The sequence below is a fragment of the Diorhabda sublineata genome, chromosome 9, assembly GCF_026230105.1.
Source record: "Diorhabda sublineata isolate icDioSubl1.1 chromosome 9, icDioSubl1.1, whole genome shotgun sequence".
Lineage (NCBI taxonomy): Eukaryota > Metazoa > Arthropoda > Insecta > Coleoptera > Chrysomelidae > Diorhabda > Diorhabda sublineata.
In genome coordinates, this window is record NC_079482.1 from 2154880 (window position 1) to 2174623 (window position 19744).

Consider the following 19744-nt stretch of genomic DNA (forward strand, 5'->3'; position numbering starts at 1 on the left):
TATAATTATAAACTAAAAAAAATGATTTTATATAAAGAAAAAATTATATAACGTGGTTAATAAATAATTTAATTAGTAATCAATTACGTTGTTTGAATAATTGAAAGCCGGCTCTGTTAGTTGCTTTTCACTCGCTCTTTAAATAGTTAAGAGACACCCTGTATAATTATAAACTAAAAAAAATGATTTTATATAAAGAAAAAATTGTATAACGTGGTTAATAAATAATTTAATTAGTAATCAATTACGTTGTTTGAATTGAAAGCCGGCTCTGTTAGTTGCTTTTCACTCGCTCTTTAAATAGTTTCGAGACACCCTGTATAATTATAAACTAAAAAAAATGATTTTATATAAAGAAAAAATTATATAACGTGGTTAATAAATAATTTAATTAGTAATCAATTACGTTGTTTGAATAATTGAAAGCCGGCTCTGTTAGTGATTGGTTTAGCTGTGATCAGGATAATTTATCATTTCAATTATAATTCGTATATTTTCAACGTTATGTGAGAAAAATATAGTTTCTATAGTTGTTTATTTTTTTCCAACATATTTAAATCGTAAAAATCAAACAGGATGTTGGTAATATTGTAATCATCTTGTTTTATTTCCTTTTCGTTCGATATTTGCATATTATGTATTCTACATCTGACAGAAAGAGAGATGCTTCTTCGAATAACTGGTTTTTCATTAAAACTCCAGGACCGGACCAAAATTTATTTTATTTTCAAATGACCTTCATTTTTCACGTGTAAAATTTATATTCGAACATCAAATTCTTCCATCACTGATCACGTATCAGCGCAATGTTGCCAGATATAACGAAAAAATAGTATAAACTTCTGATCGCCATTTTGTGATTGATATTTCTTTTGTTTGTGAGACTTTGGATTAATTTAATGTTGGAATGTTGAAAAGTAAATTTTAACGAATTATTTCTATATACCAGGTCAATGCAAAAGTTCTGTATAATTATATCAAAAGAATTCAAAATATACGGGGGTAATTCTACAAGTAAACAATCCAATTGAGAAAACACTTTTCCTAACTATGTTTAATACATTTTTCATAATGGAAACTGTTTTTTTCATCAGAATATTGATAGAAATTCATTGGAGGTTCTTCTACGGAAATTAATAACGAACTATTGCTGTTAATATTGGAATTATTTTCGAAAAAATCACACCTTAATTGATTTATAAAAAGAATTATGTAAACTCATACTTCCGGACTGTTTTAAATGACTTTTTAAATATTTTTAAAGAAAAATTTCTGAGAAATATCCAATACCAGGTCAATGCAAAAACTTCTCTATAATAATATCAACAGAATTCAAAATATACGGGGGTAATCCTACAAGTACAATATAGATACAATAAGTTTGCACTAATTTAACGTTCTAGATGAAACAGTGAATATTTTTCGATTTATAATGGGTTCATTTCAATTTATTCCGAGTTGTTTCAGGATTAAAGCAAAAGGAATTAGATACGCATTTCAATCTTCTCGTTACCGCGTCTAGGAATCTCAGTTGGCGGCAATTACAAGATAATGTTTCGCGAAGAACCAACTCGACGAAGTAGTTCCATAAACTTATTTTGTATCTACAATCTTTCGACAAAAACAGATTGTACGTGACATGATGCGTAGGTTCTTTCTCTCAATAACTACGTACAGAACCGGACTCGAAGTCAAAGGACTATCGAGAATATTAATCATCGTGAATTTAATGATATTTCATTGATTAATTTGACAAATATTCAGTCCACCTTCTTACGAGGTGTTCCAGAATGCTGGGTCACATCAAAATCACATTTATTTTTAATTGAAACTCTCTATATATCATCGCAAGTTTTGAATCACCATTACGAATTCAATACCCTGTATAATATGAGAGAAAATCAAGAAAGAAAATCTAATGCCTCTAAAACATTCTAATAGTATTAAAAAATCGGGAAAATAATTTATTTCGTAAAATTTTATACAGGGTGAATCGAAATATAAAAAAGTTATTTTCCCGTTTTTTTTCCCAATTGAATCACCCTGTATGTTATGTAAGTATCGAAAAATACTACCAGAGTAGTTATTTTTGTTTTCAAGAAAGCATTTCCTGTTTTTAAGAATGTTTCTTTCGAAAAAATATAACTTTGATATGGCGCGACATTCTAGAACACTCAGTAAGAATGTGAATAATTTTTAAATGTTCGAAATCAATGAATCAATGAATTACCTACTTTTTAACCGAATTGGCAACGCTGCTTCTGTTAATAAACGAATGTCGTCGTTTGACAGCTGTCAAAATTCGTTCGCGCGGATAATCGAATTTTTTTTCTTGTGAATATTGTTTGCGAATGAAGATGCGTAGATTGTGATACGCCTCTGAACGAAAACAAAAAAAAAATTGAAAGTTGAATTCCATGTGATATTAGTCCAGCAATATATTTAAATAGCCAACCGATAGAACCGTCGCGATGTTATTTTCCAGACAAGTGCTACTAACGCGGTTAATGGCGGTCAATCTGCTAAAAAATCCTATTTTCTACCAAAAACATATTTTTGAGTAAAAAAAGTGGAAGAGACTTTTCGTTTAATGGCTCGGACGTCTTCCAGACGTTTTCTTTTAGTTAAACTTTTCTGATTGCTGCAAAGAAAATTTAGGATGAAGGTTGAGGGATTGAACAGTTTAATAGTCCAGGAAAATTAGGTCGAAAAAGCGAATAAATGTATCGGGATGAAGGTTGAGGGATTCAACAGTTTGATAGTCCAGGAAAATTAGGTCGAAATATCGAATAAATGTATCGGGATGAAGGTTGAGGGATTGAACAGTTTGATAGTCCAGGAAAATTAGGTCGAAATATCGAATAAATGTATCAGGATGAAGGTTGAGGGATTGAACAGTTTGATAGTCCAGGAAAATTAGGTCGAAATATCGAATAAATGTATCAGGATGAAGGTTGAGGGATTGAACAGTTTGATAGTCCAGGAAAATTAGGTCGAAAAAGCGAATAAATGTATCGGGATGAAGGTTGAGGAATTGAACAGTTTGATAGTCCAGGAAAATTAGGTCGAAAAAGCGAATAAATGTATCGGGATGAAGGTTGAGGAATTGAACAGTTTGATAGTCCAGGAAAATTAGGTCGAAATATCGAATAAATGTATCGGGATGAAGGTTGAGGGATTGAACAGTTTGATAGTCCAGGAAAATTAGGTCGAAAAAGCGAATAAATGTATCGGGATGAAGGTTGAGGGATTGAACAGTTTGATAGTCCAGGAAAATTAGGTCGAAAAAGCGAATAAATGTATCGGGATGAAGGTTGAGGAATTGAACAGTTTGATAGTCCAGGAAAATTAGGTCCAAAAAGCGAATAAATGTATCGGGATGAAGGTTGAGGGATTGAACAGTTTGATAGTCCAGGAAAATTAGGTCGAAATATCGAATAAATGTATCGGGATGAAGGTTGAGGGATTGAACAGGTTGATAGTCCAGGAAAATTAGGTCGAAAAAGCGAATAAATGTATCGGGATGAAGGTTGAGGGATTGAACAGACTGATAGTCCAGGAAAATTAAGTCGAAATATCGAATAAATGTATCGGGATGAAGGTTGAGGGATTGAACAGTTTGATAGTCCAGGAAAATTAGGTCGAAAACGCGAATAAATGTATCGGGATGAAGGTTGAGGGATTGAACAGTTTGATAGTCCAGGAAAATTAGGTCGAAAAAGCGAATAAATGTATCGGGATGAAGGTTGAGGGATTGAACAGATTGATAGTCCAGGAAAATTAGGTCGAAAAAGCGAATAAATGTATCGGGATGAAGGTTGAGGGATTGAACAGTTTCATAGTCCAGGAAAATTAGGTCGAAAACGCGAATAAATGTATCGGGATGAAGGTTGAGGGATTGAACAGTTTGATAGTCCAGGAAAATTAGGTCGAAATATCGAATAAATGTATCGGGATGAAGGTTGAGGGATTGAACAGTTTGATAGTGCAGGAAAATTAGGTCGAAAACGCGAATAAATGTATCGGGATGAAGGTTGAGGGATTGAACAGTTTGATAGTCCAGGAAAATTAGGTCGAAAAAGCGAATAAATGTATCGGGATGAAGGTTGAGGGATTGAACAGATTGATAGTCCAGGAAAATTAGGTCGAAAAAGCGAATAAATGTATCGGGATGAAGGTTGAGGGATTGAACAGTTTCATAGTCCAGGAAAATTAGGTCGAAAACGCGAATAAATGTATCGGGATGAAGGTTGAGGGATTGAACAGTTTGATAGTCCAGGAAAATTAGGTCGAAATATCGAATAAATGTATCAGGATGAAGGTTGAGGGATTGAACAGTTTCATAGTCCAGGAAAATTAGGTCGAAATATCGAATAAATGTATCAGGATGAAGGTTGAGGGATTGAACAGTTTCATAGTCCAGGAAAATTAGGTCGAAAACGCGAATAAATGTATCGGGATGAAGGTTGAGGGATTGAACAGTTTGATAGTCCAGGAAAATTAGGTCGAAAAAGCGAATAAATGTATCGGGATGAAGGTTGAGGGATTGAACAGTTTGATAGTCCAGGAAAATTAGGTCGAAATATCGAATAAATGTATCAGGATGAAGGTTGAGGGATTGAACAGTTTGATAGTCCAGGAAAATTAGGTCGAAAAAGCGAATAAATGTATCGGGATGAAGGTTGAGGGATTGAACAGTTTGATAGTCCAGGAAAATTAGGTCGAAAAAGCGAATAAATGTATCGGGATGAAGGTTGAGGGATTGAACAGTTTGATAGTCCAGGAAAATTAGGTCGAAAAAGCGAATAAATGTATCGGGATGAAGGTTGAGGAATTGAACAGTTTGATAGTCCAGGAAAATTAGGTCGAAATATCGAATAAATGTATCAGGATGAAGGTTGAGGGATTGAACAGTTTGATAGTCCAGGAAAATTAGGTCGAAAAAGCGAATAAATGTATCGGGATGAAGGTTGAGGAATTGAACAGTTTGATAGTCCAGGAAAATTAGGTCGAAATATCGAATAAATGTATCAGGATGAAGGTTGAGGGATTGAACAGTTTGATAGTCCAGGAAAATTAGGTCGAAAAAGCGAATAAATGTATCGGGATGAAGGTTGAGGGATTGAACAGTTTGATAGTCCAGGAAAATTAGGTCGAAATATCGAATAAATGTATCGGGATGAAGGTTGAGGGATTGAACAGTTTGATAGTCCAGGAAAATTAGGTCGAAAAAGCGAATAAATGTATCGGGATGAAGGTTGAGGAATTGAACAGTTTGATAGTCCAGGAAAATTAGGTCGAAAAAGCGAATAAATGTATCAGGATGAAGGTTGAGGGATTGAACAGTTTGATAGCCCAGGAAAATTAGGTCGAAAACGCGAATAAATGTATCAGGATGAAGGTTGAGGGATTGAACAGTTTGATAGCCCAGGAAAATTAGGTCGAAAACGCGAATAAATGTATCGGGATGTAGGTTGAGGGATTGAACAGTTTGATAGTCCAGGAAAATTAGGTCGAAATATCGAATAAATGTATCGGGATGAAGGTTGAGGGATTGAACAGTTTGATAGTCCAGGAAAATTATGTCTAAAAAGAGAATAAATGATTTAGGTCTTTTGAGCAGACAACTTTTTCATTTTTGCTCGTAAAAAAAAATGTATGCCTCATGACATTGCCAACCTTTTTTTCCAATACAGCAACTTTTTGAAATATCCATAAAAATCGATATGAACGAGTTAATATATATGTTAATGAAATGTCTTTGTTTTATAAACTAAATTTGGTTCTAGAATGATATTTTGAAAGTTGTATCGTAAAAAGTTTATTAAAACTGTTGCCCTATTTTCTTAGTTTTAGATCGATACTGATACAAATTCATTGGCAGATCTTTGGCAAAGTTAAATAACAAGCATTTGCAGCTTATATTGGCAGAAGATTCTGGATTTTCGCGATAAAATCACACTATATTGAATTTTCAAAAAAAGTACGTTAGCTCAAGTTCTTGACTGTTTTAAATGACTTTTTGAATATTTTTAATGAAAAATTTCTGAGAAATATCCAATACCAGGTTAATACAAAAACTTCTGTATAATGATATCAACAGAATTCAAAATATACGGGGGTAATTCTACAAGTAAACAATCCAATTGAGAAAACACTTTTCCCAACTATGTTTAATACACTTTTCGTGATGGAAACTGTCTTTTTCATCAAAATATTGATAGAAATTCATTGAAGGATATTCTACGGAAATTAATAACGAACCATTGCTGTTAATATTGGCATTATTTTCGAAAAAATCACACCGTAATTGATTTATAAAAAGAATTATATAAACTCAAACTTCTGGACTGTTTTAAATGACTTTTTAAATATTTTTAAAGAAAAAATTCTGAGAAATATCCAATACCGGGTCAATGCAAAAACTTCTGTGTAATAATATCAACAGAATTCAAAATATACGGGGGTAATTCTACAAGAAAACAATCCAATTGAGAAAACACTTTTCCCAACTATGTTTAATACACTTTTCATGTTGGAAACTGCCTTTTCCATCAGAATACTGTATATATCGATTAACAGAATTCGTAATATACGAGGTCTACACCAAAAGTGAACTATCCAATAAAGAAAATACTTTTTTTAACGAAACCAAGTTGTTGTTTTCATAGTTCACAATCAGTGTTGCCAAATCCCAAAAGGGGAAGCTCTTCTTCTATTTCACGAGTCCTCGTCACGTTTAGTCCATTCAAATTGGCTCACCATATCTCAAAAAACTCGAGTACCGACCCTCGTTTAACTACGTTCTATAAAAATGTCTTATAGTTTTCACCCTTTTCAACTTGAGTTACTATTTCCAATAATAAATAAAATAATAAATCTACCCTCGTATATCACACGGTTTTTATGCAATACGAATCGTGCTTGGCACTTCACGAACACAATGCACTTACAAAGATTAGCGGCGTAATATTTTAGGATTATCGCCTATCTAAAATTGCAACATCTCACAGTATAATGCATATTTATGCAACCCGAAGATTATAAATTCCATCCGACCTATCGTATACACTGGTCTCGACATTATTCACCTATTTACAGTCCGTTAAGCCGAAAATTAATTCCGAGCGACAACAAACTGATTTCGAAAACGTCTCACAAGTTTTTTTTATTTAGTATAACAAATAAGAAATGAAATTAATCAGTCGACAACCGATTAACAACTTGAGAGTTAATTTACTTGATAAAGATGTTATTGAAAAGCTTTTTCGGAAAAAGGTACGAGGATGGGTTAAAAAAACGGTAATCCTCCAATTAAAATTCGTTATATACCCAAAAAATATCATTAAACAACCGCAGCACTAACTTTGCGGGTCTAAATCGTTATATGGAATGGGGAATTTACAAATTGATGTTTACTCAACTTGTTTTTGGTTTCTTTATTTTGTTTTTCAGCGTTAAACATAGAATTCTTCGTTATGGTTCTGAGCCATATGTTATTTTAAACTTTTTTCATAATATTGTGATGTTTGTACCACATAAACACAATTATCACAAGATATTAATCAATAATTATACAATTAATCAAAATTGAGACACGTAAATTAATTTTTTTCCCGCATTTATCCAAAAAAGAGATTTTTTAGATTATAGAACTGTCAAATTTATATGAAACTTTGACAGATGACATCGGAAAAATGGCGGAAACTAATAAAACAATTAACGTAATGAAAATGGCAGTTTCACTTGGAATAACCTGACTAATTTCGATTTTAATTTGTTATACTTTGATATATACGAGGTTTGGTTCATTAAAAATTGATTCACGACCTTTTTTTCTCGCCGTATGGTGTTTTGATCAGTTTTTTTCATAGTAAGATGTTTGTCCCACACAAACACAATTATCACAAGATTTTAATCGATAATTATTACAATTAATCGGTTTATAATCAAAATTGAGACACGTTAATTAGTTTTTTTCCCGCATTTATCCAAAAAAGATTTTTTAGATTATAGAACTGTCAAATTTATATGAAACTTTGACAGATGACATCGGAAAAATGGCGGAAACTAATAAAACAATTAACGTAATGAAAATGGCAGTTTCACTTGGAATAACCTGACTAATTTCGATTTTAATTTGTTATACTTTGATATATACGAGGTTTGGTTCATTAAAAACTGATTCACGTTCATTTTTTCTCGCCGTATGGTGTTTTGATCAGTTTTTTTCATAGTAAGATGTTTGTCCCACACAAACACAATTATCACAAGATTTTAATCGATAATTATTACAATTAAGCGGTTTATAATCAAAATTGAGACACGTTAATTAGTTTTTTTCCCGCATTTATCCAAAAAAGATTTTTTAGATTATAGAACTGTCAAATTTATATGAAACTTTGACAGATGACATCGGAAAAATGGCGGAAACTAATAAAACAATTAACGTAATGAAAATGGCAGTTTCACTTGGAATAACCTGACTAATTTCGATTTTAATTTGTTATACTTTGATATATACGAGGTTTGGTTCATTAAAAACTGATTCACGTTCATTTTTTCTCGCCGTATGGTGTTTTGATCAGTTTTTTTCATAGTAAGATGTTTGTCCCACACAAACACAATTATCACAAGATTTTAATCGATAATTATTACAATTAAGCGGTTCTTAATCAAAATTGAGACACGTTAATTAGTTTTTTTCCCGCATTTATCCAAAAAAGATTTTTTAGATTATAGAACTGTCAAATTTATATGAAACTTTGACAGATGACATCGGAAAAATGGCGGAAACTAATAAAACAATTAACGTAATGAAAATGGCAGTTTCACTTGGAATAACCTGACTAATTTCGATTTTAATTTGTTATACTTTGATATATACGAGGTTTGGTTCATTAAAAACTGATTCACGTTCTTTTTTTCTCGCCGTATGGTGTTTTGATCAGTTTTTTTCATAGTAAGATGTTTGTCCCACACAAACACAATTATCACAAGATTTTAATCGATAATTATTACAATTAAGCGGTTCTTAATCAAAATTGAGACACGTTAATTAGTTTTTTTCCCGCATTTATCCAAAAAAGATTTTTTAGATTATAGAACTGTCAAATTTATATGAAACTTTGACAGATGACATCGGAAAAATGGCGGAAACTAATAAAACAATTAACGTAATGAAAATGGCAGTTTCACTTGGAATAACCTGACTAATTTCGATTTTAATTTGTTATACTTTGATATATACGAGGTTTGGTTCATTAAAAACTGATTCACGTTCTTTTTTTCTCGCCGTATGGTGTTTTGATCTGTTTTTTTCATAGTAAGATGTTTGTCCCACACAAACACAATTATCACAAGATTTTAATCGATAATTATTACAATTAAGCGGTTTATAATCAAAATTGAGACACGTTAATTAGTTTTTTTCCCGCATTTATCCAAAAAAGATTTTTTAGATTATAGAACTGTCAAATTTATATGAAACTTTGACAGATGACATCGGAAAAATGGCGGAAACTAATAAAACAATTAACGTAATGAAAATGGCAGTTTCACTTGGAATAACCTGACTAATTTCGATTTTAATTTGTTATACTTTGATATATACGAGGTTTGGTTCATTAAAAATTGATTCACGTTCTTTTTTTCTCGCCGTATGGTGTTTTGATCTGTTTTTTTCATAGTAAGATGTTTGTCCCACACAAACACAATTATCACAAGATTTTAATCGATAATTATTACAATTAAGCGGTTTATAATCAAAATTGAGACACGTTAATTAGTTTTTTTCCCGCATTTATCCAAAAAAGAGATTTTTTAGATTATAGAACTGTCAAATTTATATGAAACTTTGACAGATGACATCGGAAAAATGGCGGAAACTAATAAAAGAAATTGACGTAATGAAAATGGCAGTTTCACTTGGAATAACCTGACTAATTTCGATTTTAATTTGTTATACTTTGATATATACGAGGTTTGGTTCATTAAAAACTGATTCACGTTCTTTTTTTCTCGCCGTATGGTGTTTTGATCTGTTTTTTTCATAGTAAGATGTTTGTCCCACACAAACACAATTATCACAAGATTTTAATCGATAATTATTACAATTAAGCGGTTTATAATCAAAATTGAGACACGTTAATTAGTTTTTTTCCCGCATTTATCCAAAAAAGATTTTTTAGATTATAGAACTGTCAAATTTATATGAAACTTTGACAGATGACATCGGAAAAATGGCGGAAACTAATAAAACAATTAACGTAATGAAAATGGCAGTTTCACTTGGAATAACCTGACTAATTTCGATTTTAATTTGTTATACTTTGATATATACGAGGTTTGGTTCATTAAAAATTGATTCACGTTCTTTTTTTCTCGCCGTATGGTGTTTTGATCTGTTTTTTTCATAGTAAGATGTTTGTCCCACACAAACACAATTATCACAAGATTTTAATCGATAATTATTACAATTAAGCGGTTTATAATCAAAATTGAGACACGTTAATTAGTTTTTTTCCCGCATTTATCCAAAAAAGATTTTTTAGATTATAGAACTGTCAAATTTATATGAAACTTTGACAGATAACATCGGAAAAATGGCGGAAACTAATAAAACAATTAACGTAATGAAAATGGCAGTTTCACTTGGAATAACCTGACTAATTTCGATTTTAATTTGTTATACTTTGATATATACGAGGTTTGGTTCATTAAAAATTGATTCACGATCTTTTTTTCTCGACGTATGGTGTTTTGATCAGTTTTTTTCATAGTAAGATGTTTGTCCCACACAAACACAATCATCACAAGATTTTAATCGATAATTATTACAATTAAGCGGTTTATGATCAAAATTGAGACACGTTAATTAGTTTTTTTCCCGCATTTATCCAAAAAAGATTTTTTAGATTATAGAACTGTCAAATTTATATGAAACTTTGACAGATGACATCGGAAAAATGGCGGAAACTAATAAAACAATTAACGTAATGAAAATGGCAGTTTCACTTGGAATAACCTGACTAATTTCGATTTTAATTTGTTATACTTTGATATATACGAGGTTTGGTTCATTAAAAATTGATTCACGTTCTTTTTTTCTCGCCGTATGGTGTTTTGATCTGTTTTTTTCATAGTAAGATGTTTGTCCCACACAAACACAATTATCACAAGATTTTAATCGATAATTATTACAATTAAGCGGTTTATAATCAAAATTGAGACACGTTAATTAGTTTTTTTCCCGCATTTATCCAAAAAAGAGATTTTTTAGATTATAGAACTGTCAAATTTATATGAAACTTTGACAGATGACATCGGAAAAATGGCGGAAACTAATAAAAGAAATTGACGTAATGAAAATGGCAGTTTCACTTGGAATAACCTGACTAATTTCGATTTTAATTTGTTATACTTTGATATATACGAGGTTTGGTTCATTAAAAATTGATTCACGTTCTTTTTTTCTCGCCGTATGGTGTTTTGATCTGTTTTTTTCATAGTAAGATGTTTGTCCCACACAAACACAATTATCACAAGATTTTAATCGATAATTATTACAATTAAGCGGTTTATAATCAAAATTGAGACACGTTAATTAGTTTTTTTCCCGCATTTATCCAAAAAAGATTTTTTAGATTATAGAACTGTCAAATTTATATGAAACTTTGACAGATGACATCGGAAAAATGGCGGAAACTAATAAAACAATTAACGTAATGAAAATGGCAGTTTCACTTGGAATAACCTGACTAATTTCGATTTTAATTTGTTATACTTTGATATATACGAGGTTTGGTTCATTAAAAATTGATTCACGATCTTTTTTTCTCGCCGTATAGTGTTTTGATCTGTTTTTATCACAGTACGATGTTTGTCCCACACAAACACAATCATTAAAAGATATTAATCGATAATTTGGATGGTTTATAATAAAATTTGCAAAATTAGGAACATTTTTGAATATTTCGAATAACCATACACCTTAATTACGTACGAGGCGTCGTGGAAATGTTTTTTTTTTGTTGGGTTAGGCACTTATTGGCCCATCCTCGTACAATGAAGCGTACCGCGTATTTTTTTCTTTTGCCATTTTCATTCGAATTCTCATTCAACGATCCGGTCCGTAAATTTAACTCATGGTATATGTATGTCGTCATTACTAGCCATTAATTCACGTCATTCCTATAACGTTTCAATTTATCTTTTAGAAAATCAAATTTATATTGTCTGGAAATTTGCATTTATCAGTACAAGCGAATAATTCCGAATTTATTTTCTTGTTGCGATTGCAGGACCGTCTCTAGGAGATTTGATTATTTGTTTGGCCACCCAGATGTCCGCGTCTGACTTATATTGATTTTCAAGTTTCGGAAACGCATCGAGGAATATCGCTACAAAGATTCAAATCTCAAATTTGTATTGAATGAGGCGCATAACCTAACTTTTTGATTTTTATACAATTTCAGTTGATAGAAGCTCCAATTTCCCCCATAGGTCGAATAGTAATCAGATTATAGTCTATATATGTGCGTGTGAAGAATGATACTGCCTAGATACGACCGAGCTGGTGCTTGTCCTTGCTCCAGGTCGAGGCGCATTTTCCACGGGAATGCAGAATAGTACAGAAGAAGAGCTTTCCAGTGATGGACGACCTCGGAGGCACGGTCTTTCCAGATCTCGAAGTTTGCCGCAACTTTCTCATCACGATTCCGGGCTTGGCAGCTACTACGGGGTCTGTCATAATCTGATTAATATACAGGATGATACAAAAAAGTTTCTTTTAAATAACACGTATTATATTATTATTTTTATAATGAATTATTTTGAATTGGTACTAAATAATAATTGTTTTATAAGACTACAAATCTGGGACGTTCTGAAATGTGCAGTTTTTGAAATATAAGGCGTTAAATTTGATATATTGAAAAATTGAAAAATTCTGTATAACTTTCAGGCTCTATTTAATCATAATAGGATTTGGAAATTAATGAAAATTGTAAAAAAACACATCACTGCGTGTTTCTGGAATTGATAGATCATTCCAGTGTATGGAAAAAAAATTATTCGAGGTTAAATGTCAAAAAAATTAGTTTTTTGCGATTTTCAGCAAAATGATAAGTTTTATCACAATAATACCTCAGATAAAAATTGTAGATCGTAAAATTATCTACAAAAAACGTATAAATACTTTTTTTCCTTCGAGCCACCGTTTCTGAGATATAATGATTCAAAAATTTTTATCGTCATAATATTTATGAGTACGCCACGTATATACATTTCTAGGTTAGGTTCATCATCTAGAAGAATCGTTTTACGAAAAAAAACTGGGATGTTCTAAAATGTGCAGTCTTTGAAATACAGGGCGTTAAATTTGATATATTAAAAATAATCGACTCAAAAAATTCTGTATAACTTTGAGGCTCTATTTATGTCATAATAGGATTTGGAAATGAATGAAAATTGTAAAAAAACACATCACTGCGTGTTTCTGGAATTGATAGATCATTCCAGTGTATGGAAAAAAAATTATTCGAGGTCAAAGTTCAAAAAAATGAGTTTTTCGTGATTTTCAGCAAAACGATAAGTTTTATCACAAAAACACCTCAGACAAAAATTGTAGATCGTAAAATTATCTACAAAAAACGTATCGATACTTTTTTTCCTACGAGCCACCGTTTCTGAGATATAATGATTCAAAAATTTTGGTCGTCATAATATTCATGAGTACGCCACGTATATATATTTCTAGAGTTGTAGTGTAGCTCAATGGTTCGAAATATACAAACAAAACAAGTCGAATATATCATTTTCGAAAGATTTATAATATTAAATACTCTCGAGACGAAGATAGGTTAGGTTATGTTGTTTAAGAATTGAAAAAAGTTAGGTTAGATTTCTCTATACATCACAAAACAACTCAAAGTATACATCATTCAAGGTTGTATCCGAATCATAGATAAAATGAGGTTTTTTCGCTTCCAAAAATACTACTGAAATTATCATGTTTTATTTAAAAAATCGTACTGACGTCAATAATAGAGAAATTGAGCTAATATTTTAGAGTAATCATCTGGAAGAATAGTTTTACGAAAAAAAAAATCTGGGACGTTCTGAAACGTGCAGTTTTCGAAATACAGGGCGTTAGGTTAGGTAACAGTATAATGAGACTATTGCAGTTTGATAATTATCAAAATTTAGTGAAACATTCCCGAAATAATAAGGCTCAAAATCAATAAAAAGTGATTAGAATTAGTACCTAGAGCAACAATTCAAAATCAAATCAACATTAAAAAGTAATTTTTCTTGTAAAACAATTTTTTTATTGCATTTTCTGTTGGATCATCCTGTATAATAAATTTTTGTCGCTATTATAAATAATTACGTCCGTGAAATTTTTCAAATAACTTTGGGTGTAATTGTGCATCTAGTATTCACGTGACATCATAAAAATTAAAATTTCCAATTACCAGTGCTGATTTATCTAGTCCGCCTCTGATCCATAAACAAATATTTACAATCTATTCGTATTATTACGTCATACTGTAACCTATGGCGCCATTTTTCATTATAGTGGTGGGAATACAGTAGATAAACAGAGGGGGGATAAAAGCTCTGATAGGCTTGATCACGGAACACTCAGAAACAGATTATGCAACACAGCAAACAGGAAATTGAGATATAAATTATTTCACCAACACTTAACTGACAAATTATTTTAAAAATTTTTAAATCCGGCTCTGATATTATAAAACAATGCTAGAAGCAATTAATACCTATATACCTGTTTTCTTTTCGAGTAAGAATGACCCATTATTTAACACTAAAAACCGCTATTGGAATTCCATTGACAATTTTTGAATATATATCTTCTTCTTTTTTATCTTATTTTATAAAAGAAATTGCTTCTACAATGCAAGCATATAATTTACAAAAACTCGTCCTCGGTCCTTCACGCTGTGTGTGAATATTAAGAATAATTAAGATCCTTTCTTTAGATAACGATTTTAGATGGATTTTTATTTAAAACTTGTAATTATTTTTTTTACTACACTGCGCAATTACTTCGGAAAACGTCGACACGTAAATAACTAAAAGCAACCAAAGTTTTTTTAAAAATTTCACCAACACGAAAAATTCTGTTATTCAAAAATACTGTTGGACCTTAGGGATCAGGTGCTGACGACGTACCAGTTAGTCGTGCAGCAAGACTCGTAGCAGATTTACGACAACTTTTAACGTTAAAACAACATTATTATCCCGAAGGAGGTTGGGGCTGGGTAGTTCTAATTTGCGCGGCATGCGTTCATATTTTGGGACATGGCATGCTCACCTCAGTCGGAATGTTTTACATGGAAATCCTTAAAAAGTTCGGATTCCACGAAAAAGGATCTGCAGGTACTTATCAACAAATAAATAAAATCTGGCAACGCCGTAACAACTATTAATAAACACGATCCTTCCTTATAGTATAAGTTTTTATTGGCGGGAATTCGTATGTATTAGTATAAAACATAGTTTTTCTCAACTTTCTACATATTTATTGTCCTAGTACAATATACAGATCCTTCTCATGTCCTCACCTTGTTTCAGGATGGCTGGGAGCGATGTCCACCGGTGTGGCTTTACTCATTTCCCCCGTGACCATCGCTTTCTGTAGGCGTAAGTCTACTAGAGTAACTGCAGTCATGGGAGGACTTATCACCGCTTTGGGATGTCTTTTCACCTCATTCGCCACGCAATTCCATCAATTATTCTTCAGGTACGGCAAAATTATAATTTTTATTTGTTTTATAAGTTTTAAATAGCAATTTATTAACGCATTAACGAGTTACAGACATCCACAACACGCTTATAATACATTCAAATAGGTTACGTGTATTTGTTTTGTTTATATATCACGATTAGTTTAAAAAATTAAATTTATAAAGATACGAAATCCTTTCAAAAGTTTTTGTAAACAAAAGCTGGAATTCTCAATGTCATAGAGTGCGCCAAATTGAATATACAGGAAAATAAATGTAACTATGCAATATATCGATAAGGTCGATTTTTGCGCGGCGATTTGACCCCTCATCCTATTCTAATAGACTCGTCCATCGGACAGGAAATGAAAAACGTTAAGACATAGAACTAACACCCCTGCATCGCTAAAATGGACTCGACACAATGTAATTAATTAATAAACTTAATTGATTTAGTAAAACTGTATCTTTTGTATAAAATTGTAATTATTAACAGAAGATTTTGTCCATTATCCTACTGTATAATGTGGACGTGGTATCTATGTTATAGAACTAGAAACTAGTTTTAAAAGTAGACGGTTTCAAAATGATTCAAACTCAAATATAAATGCACACGCTGGTTAAACTGTTTAAATATTGATTATTTTAGAAATTGAACAGTGATTTATAACGAGCTAAACAAAAATGTATTCGCACTAATTCAACTCGAAAGATTATCATGCATAAATAAACTTACCTATATATGTAATTGAAGAATTTTTTGTATTTATAATCCCATAGAAAACATTGTCTAATTCACGGCATTTTTCACAAACACTCACCAATATAACCACTATATCACAATCGAAAACACAAAATTAGAAACACAACTAAACGTTTTTAGATACACAATGGCGTTGCACAGTGTTGCCACTTACCCGATACAAGGTACAAAATAAACTCTATAATAGAACATTTTATTCAAAAAACATATTGTGATTTTTAGAAGTATACCTAAAAATAATCGTATAAATTCGATTTTAGAAGATCTTTTAATAATGATTTACTTGGTACCTGAGATTGTCATGAATCGGGAGTTTTTTATACTTTGGCAACGTTTCATTTAAATGCCAGTATATAATGAAGATGATAATACATGCTTGCGCAAGCGTATTATCATCACTATCTGAAACTTCTAGAGCCTTCTATCTAGTCACAGAGTCCGTTCAGGTGCAAATAAAATAAAAAAAAATACTTCATCGAAAAATAATGTGTATATATAATGCACACGTGAAACCGTATGTCATTTCACACATAAAAGCGTGAGAAAATGTGGACTACGTGTGATCATAGACGTAAATTATGATTCATATTACCAAATCAAAAATTTGTTATTACAGTTATGGTACAGTTGTTGGTATAGGAGTGGGGATAACTAGGGATTGCTCTACGTTGATGGTGGCGCAATATTTCAAAAGAAGGAGGGAGTTTGTTGAAATATTTATTGTCTCAGGAAGTGGACTTGGAATTGCCAGTATGTCGCTAATTATAAAAAGTACCATAGGGTAAGTTGAAAATAAGTTAGACGCCATTTTGGTGCCAGACTTGGAAACTATTTAGAAAATTATTATATCTTCCAATATTTGATAATATTTTTGAATCAATGATTACATACATTAAATAATTAAATTAATTTACAATTTTTTTCATAAATATTCAATTGAATGATTTAATAGTCACAGTAGAGTCTAATATATACGTTTTAATAGTAAGTATGGCAACTGTGTGAATCCATTCCACGTTGTCTGTAATTCTATCAGCTGTGATCGAAAATACGCGCCAAATTTAAATCTCTGTTTAACTTATTTAGTTGAATAATTCGTTTAATGATATTTTGAACGGATTGTTAGTTAGTACATATTGAATAAATTATTTCAAAGATTAACATAGAATGGAATTAGAAAAGTATAATCATTTTCTATTTTACACAAAAGTGTTTTTCGAATTAAAACGTCTCAAGTACTTCAAAATTCGTATAATTCTGGTGAGAACTTCGTTTTTCTTATTAAATTATGCAGGTAATCAGACAATTTAATAAGAAAAAACATTCTATTAGCCAAATTTACTTTGCGTGTATCCTTTTTGACTATTTCAGGATAATTTTGTTTTAAAAATAAATTTAATGAACAGGATTGTAAAATAGATTTATATTTATTAGATGCTAACTACTATTTTTTGATAATATTGAAATATTTTACTTTCGATAGCATTCACAAGGTCATTAACATCTGTAACAATTTTTAAAAGATTCAGAAAGACGCCATTTTAGTGCCAGACATGGAAATTATTTAAAAAATTATTATATCTTCCAATATCTAATAATTATTCCATATTTTAAATAATTTTTGTTTTAAAATCACTTTAACATTATGTTTGTCATAAATATTATATTCAATTAAATAATTTAATAGCGCCATCTTTTAACTTTAAACCTATATGTCAATTATTCTAACGCAACGCAGGAAACTGTAAATATTGCATCTAATTATTTCTCAGATATGAAGCTATAATACAGATTTTCACTTTAGACATTTCTTTGTGATATAAAAATTAATCAAATATCCACTTTCCTTTTCAACGATACGACGTTGAAGATCCTCATGCGGAAACAGATAACATTCATTTCAAGTTCCTAAAACTTGGAAATTATGAATACATCACAGGCAAAAGATATAATCTTCGAAGTTACCAGTCTCGTATCAACGAGGTAGTTAAAATTGATTATGGAATCACAAAACACGACCGTCGAGTTTTAAATATTCTCCAAGGGAAACGTAACGTTTTTTTTTTTTTTTCATTGTTATAATACATATAATATAATATAAATTATTTAACTGAAAAATAGCATAACATAACCTAAGAAAAACGTAACTAACTTTTATCTTTTTATTTCAAGATATCTGAAAATGCATTTCTATTATTTCTTTACGTTAATATCAACTATCTTTGTTTTATGCAATCTTATATTGAATTTAAATTTTTTTTCAGTCTAAAACCTAATGTAATATCATGTAAATTTTTAAATATAACTTACGGTCGTTTCGTAAACCCTCTGTATGAAAAGCACAATGTGATACGTTCAACTTTATTAATCTCGTACACTCATTACACTTTTAGTGTAAATTTTAGTTACTATATAACTAAAATTTGTTTGTTATTAATTAGTTTATTAATCAATTTGTAATCGAACGAAATGATAATAAAAAAAAATGTGACAACACTGTGACATTAGTAAAATATCTACATTTTATCAACAGCGAAGGCCTTTGACCAAACACGTATACATCTCCGAATTCTAAAACACGTAGTTTCACACCTTTCTTAGTCAGCATATTTTTATTATTTTCCCAATTAGATGGTATGTGGAAGATAAAAATTTTATTAACTCTCGGTACAAAAGAATCGTTTTATAGTTAAAAGCACGGCGATGTCATCGTATCTCCTCGGAGATGCGTTCAGTCTTCTGTGTAGGTATGGAAGAGAGCTTTAATTGCAGAGACGTATTTGGATCGTGTGAGTGATTAAACCGCGGTACATTCTCGCCGTATGTAGAAAGAATGCGTGATAAAAAAACATGAGTTCGTGAGAAATCATACATTAAAACTGTGATTCATTATTTCAGTGTGTACTAGACCAGTTGTATATAATTTACAAATAGATACAAAATGGATTTATAATTTTGAATAAAATACGGTTCATTGAACTTTACAGATCAAATAATTAAATTAGTTGATAACTTTTCTATTCTGTAAAAACAAAATTTTAAAGTAAATCACGTTTTTACTAGAACATTTGTAGAATGAAATGTGACAAATTACAAAGATTTTAGTATAAAAAACATTTTAGAAATGTCAAATTGAAATATTTGAATATTTTATTTCGTTAAAATTGTATATTGAAGGTCAAGCGAAACCAGTCAAGTTCTTCTACATTGTAACGTTGCCGGATGTTGA

At 31.0% G+C, this 19744-nt stretch overlaps 2 protein-coding genes across 5 annotated transcripts in view; one reads left to right on the forward strand and one right to left on the reverse strand.

The window, feature by feature from the left end:
- Positions 1–16663, reverse strand: part of LOC130449049 (ATP-dependent RNA helicase vasa) — a 153089-nt gene extending 136426 nt beyond the window's left edge. The window contains exon 1 of the mRNA XM_056786698.1: positions 16489–16663. The gene's annotated coding sequence lies outside the window, so the exon portion shown is untranslated. The remainder of the gene's footprint in view (positions 1–16488) is intronic.
- Positions 1–19744, forward strand: part of LOC130449048 (monocarboxylate transporter 12-like) — a 126734-nt gene that overhangs the window by 98682 nt on the left and 8308 nt on the right. For 2 of the 4 annotated variants that reach the window (XM_056786693.1, XM_056786694.1), the window contains exons 2-3: positions 15601–15769; positions 17132–17296. In XM_056786693.1, coding sequence (XP_056642671.1) covers positions 15615–15769; positions 17132–17296 — 320 coding nt within the window. In that variant the 5' untranslated portion in view covers positions 15601–15614. Of the gene's footprint in view, positions 1–12476; positions 12743–15176; positions 15406–15600; positions 15770–17131; positions 17297–19744 lie in introns of those variants that run through there. The other 2 variants (XM_056786691.1, XM_056786692.1) reach the window with 2 other exon arrangements.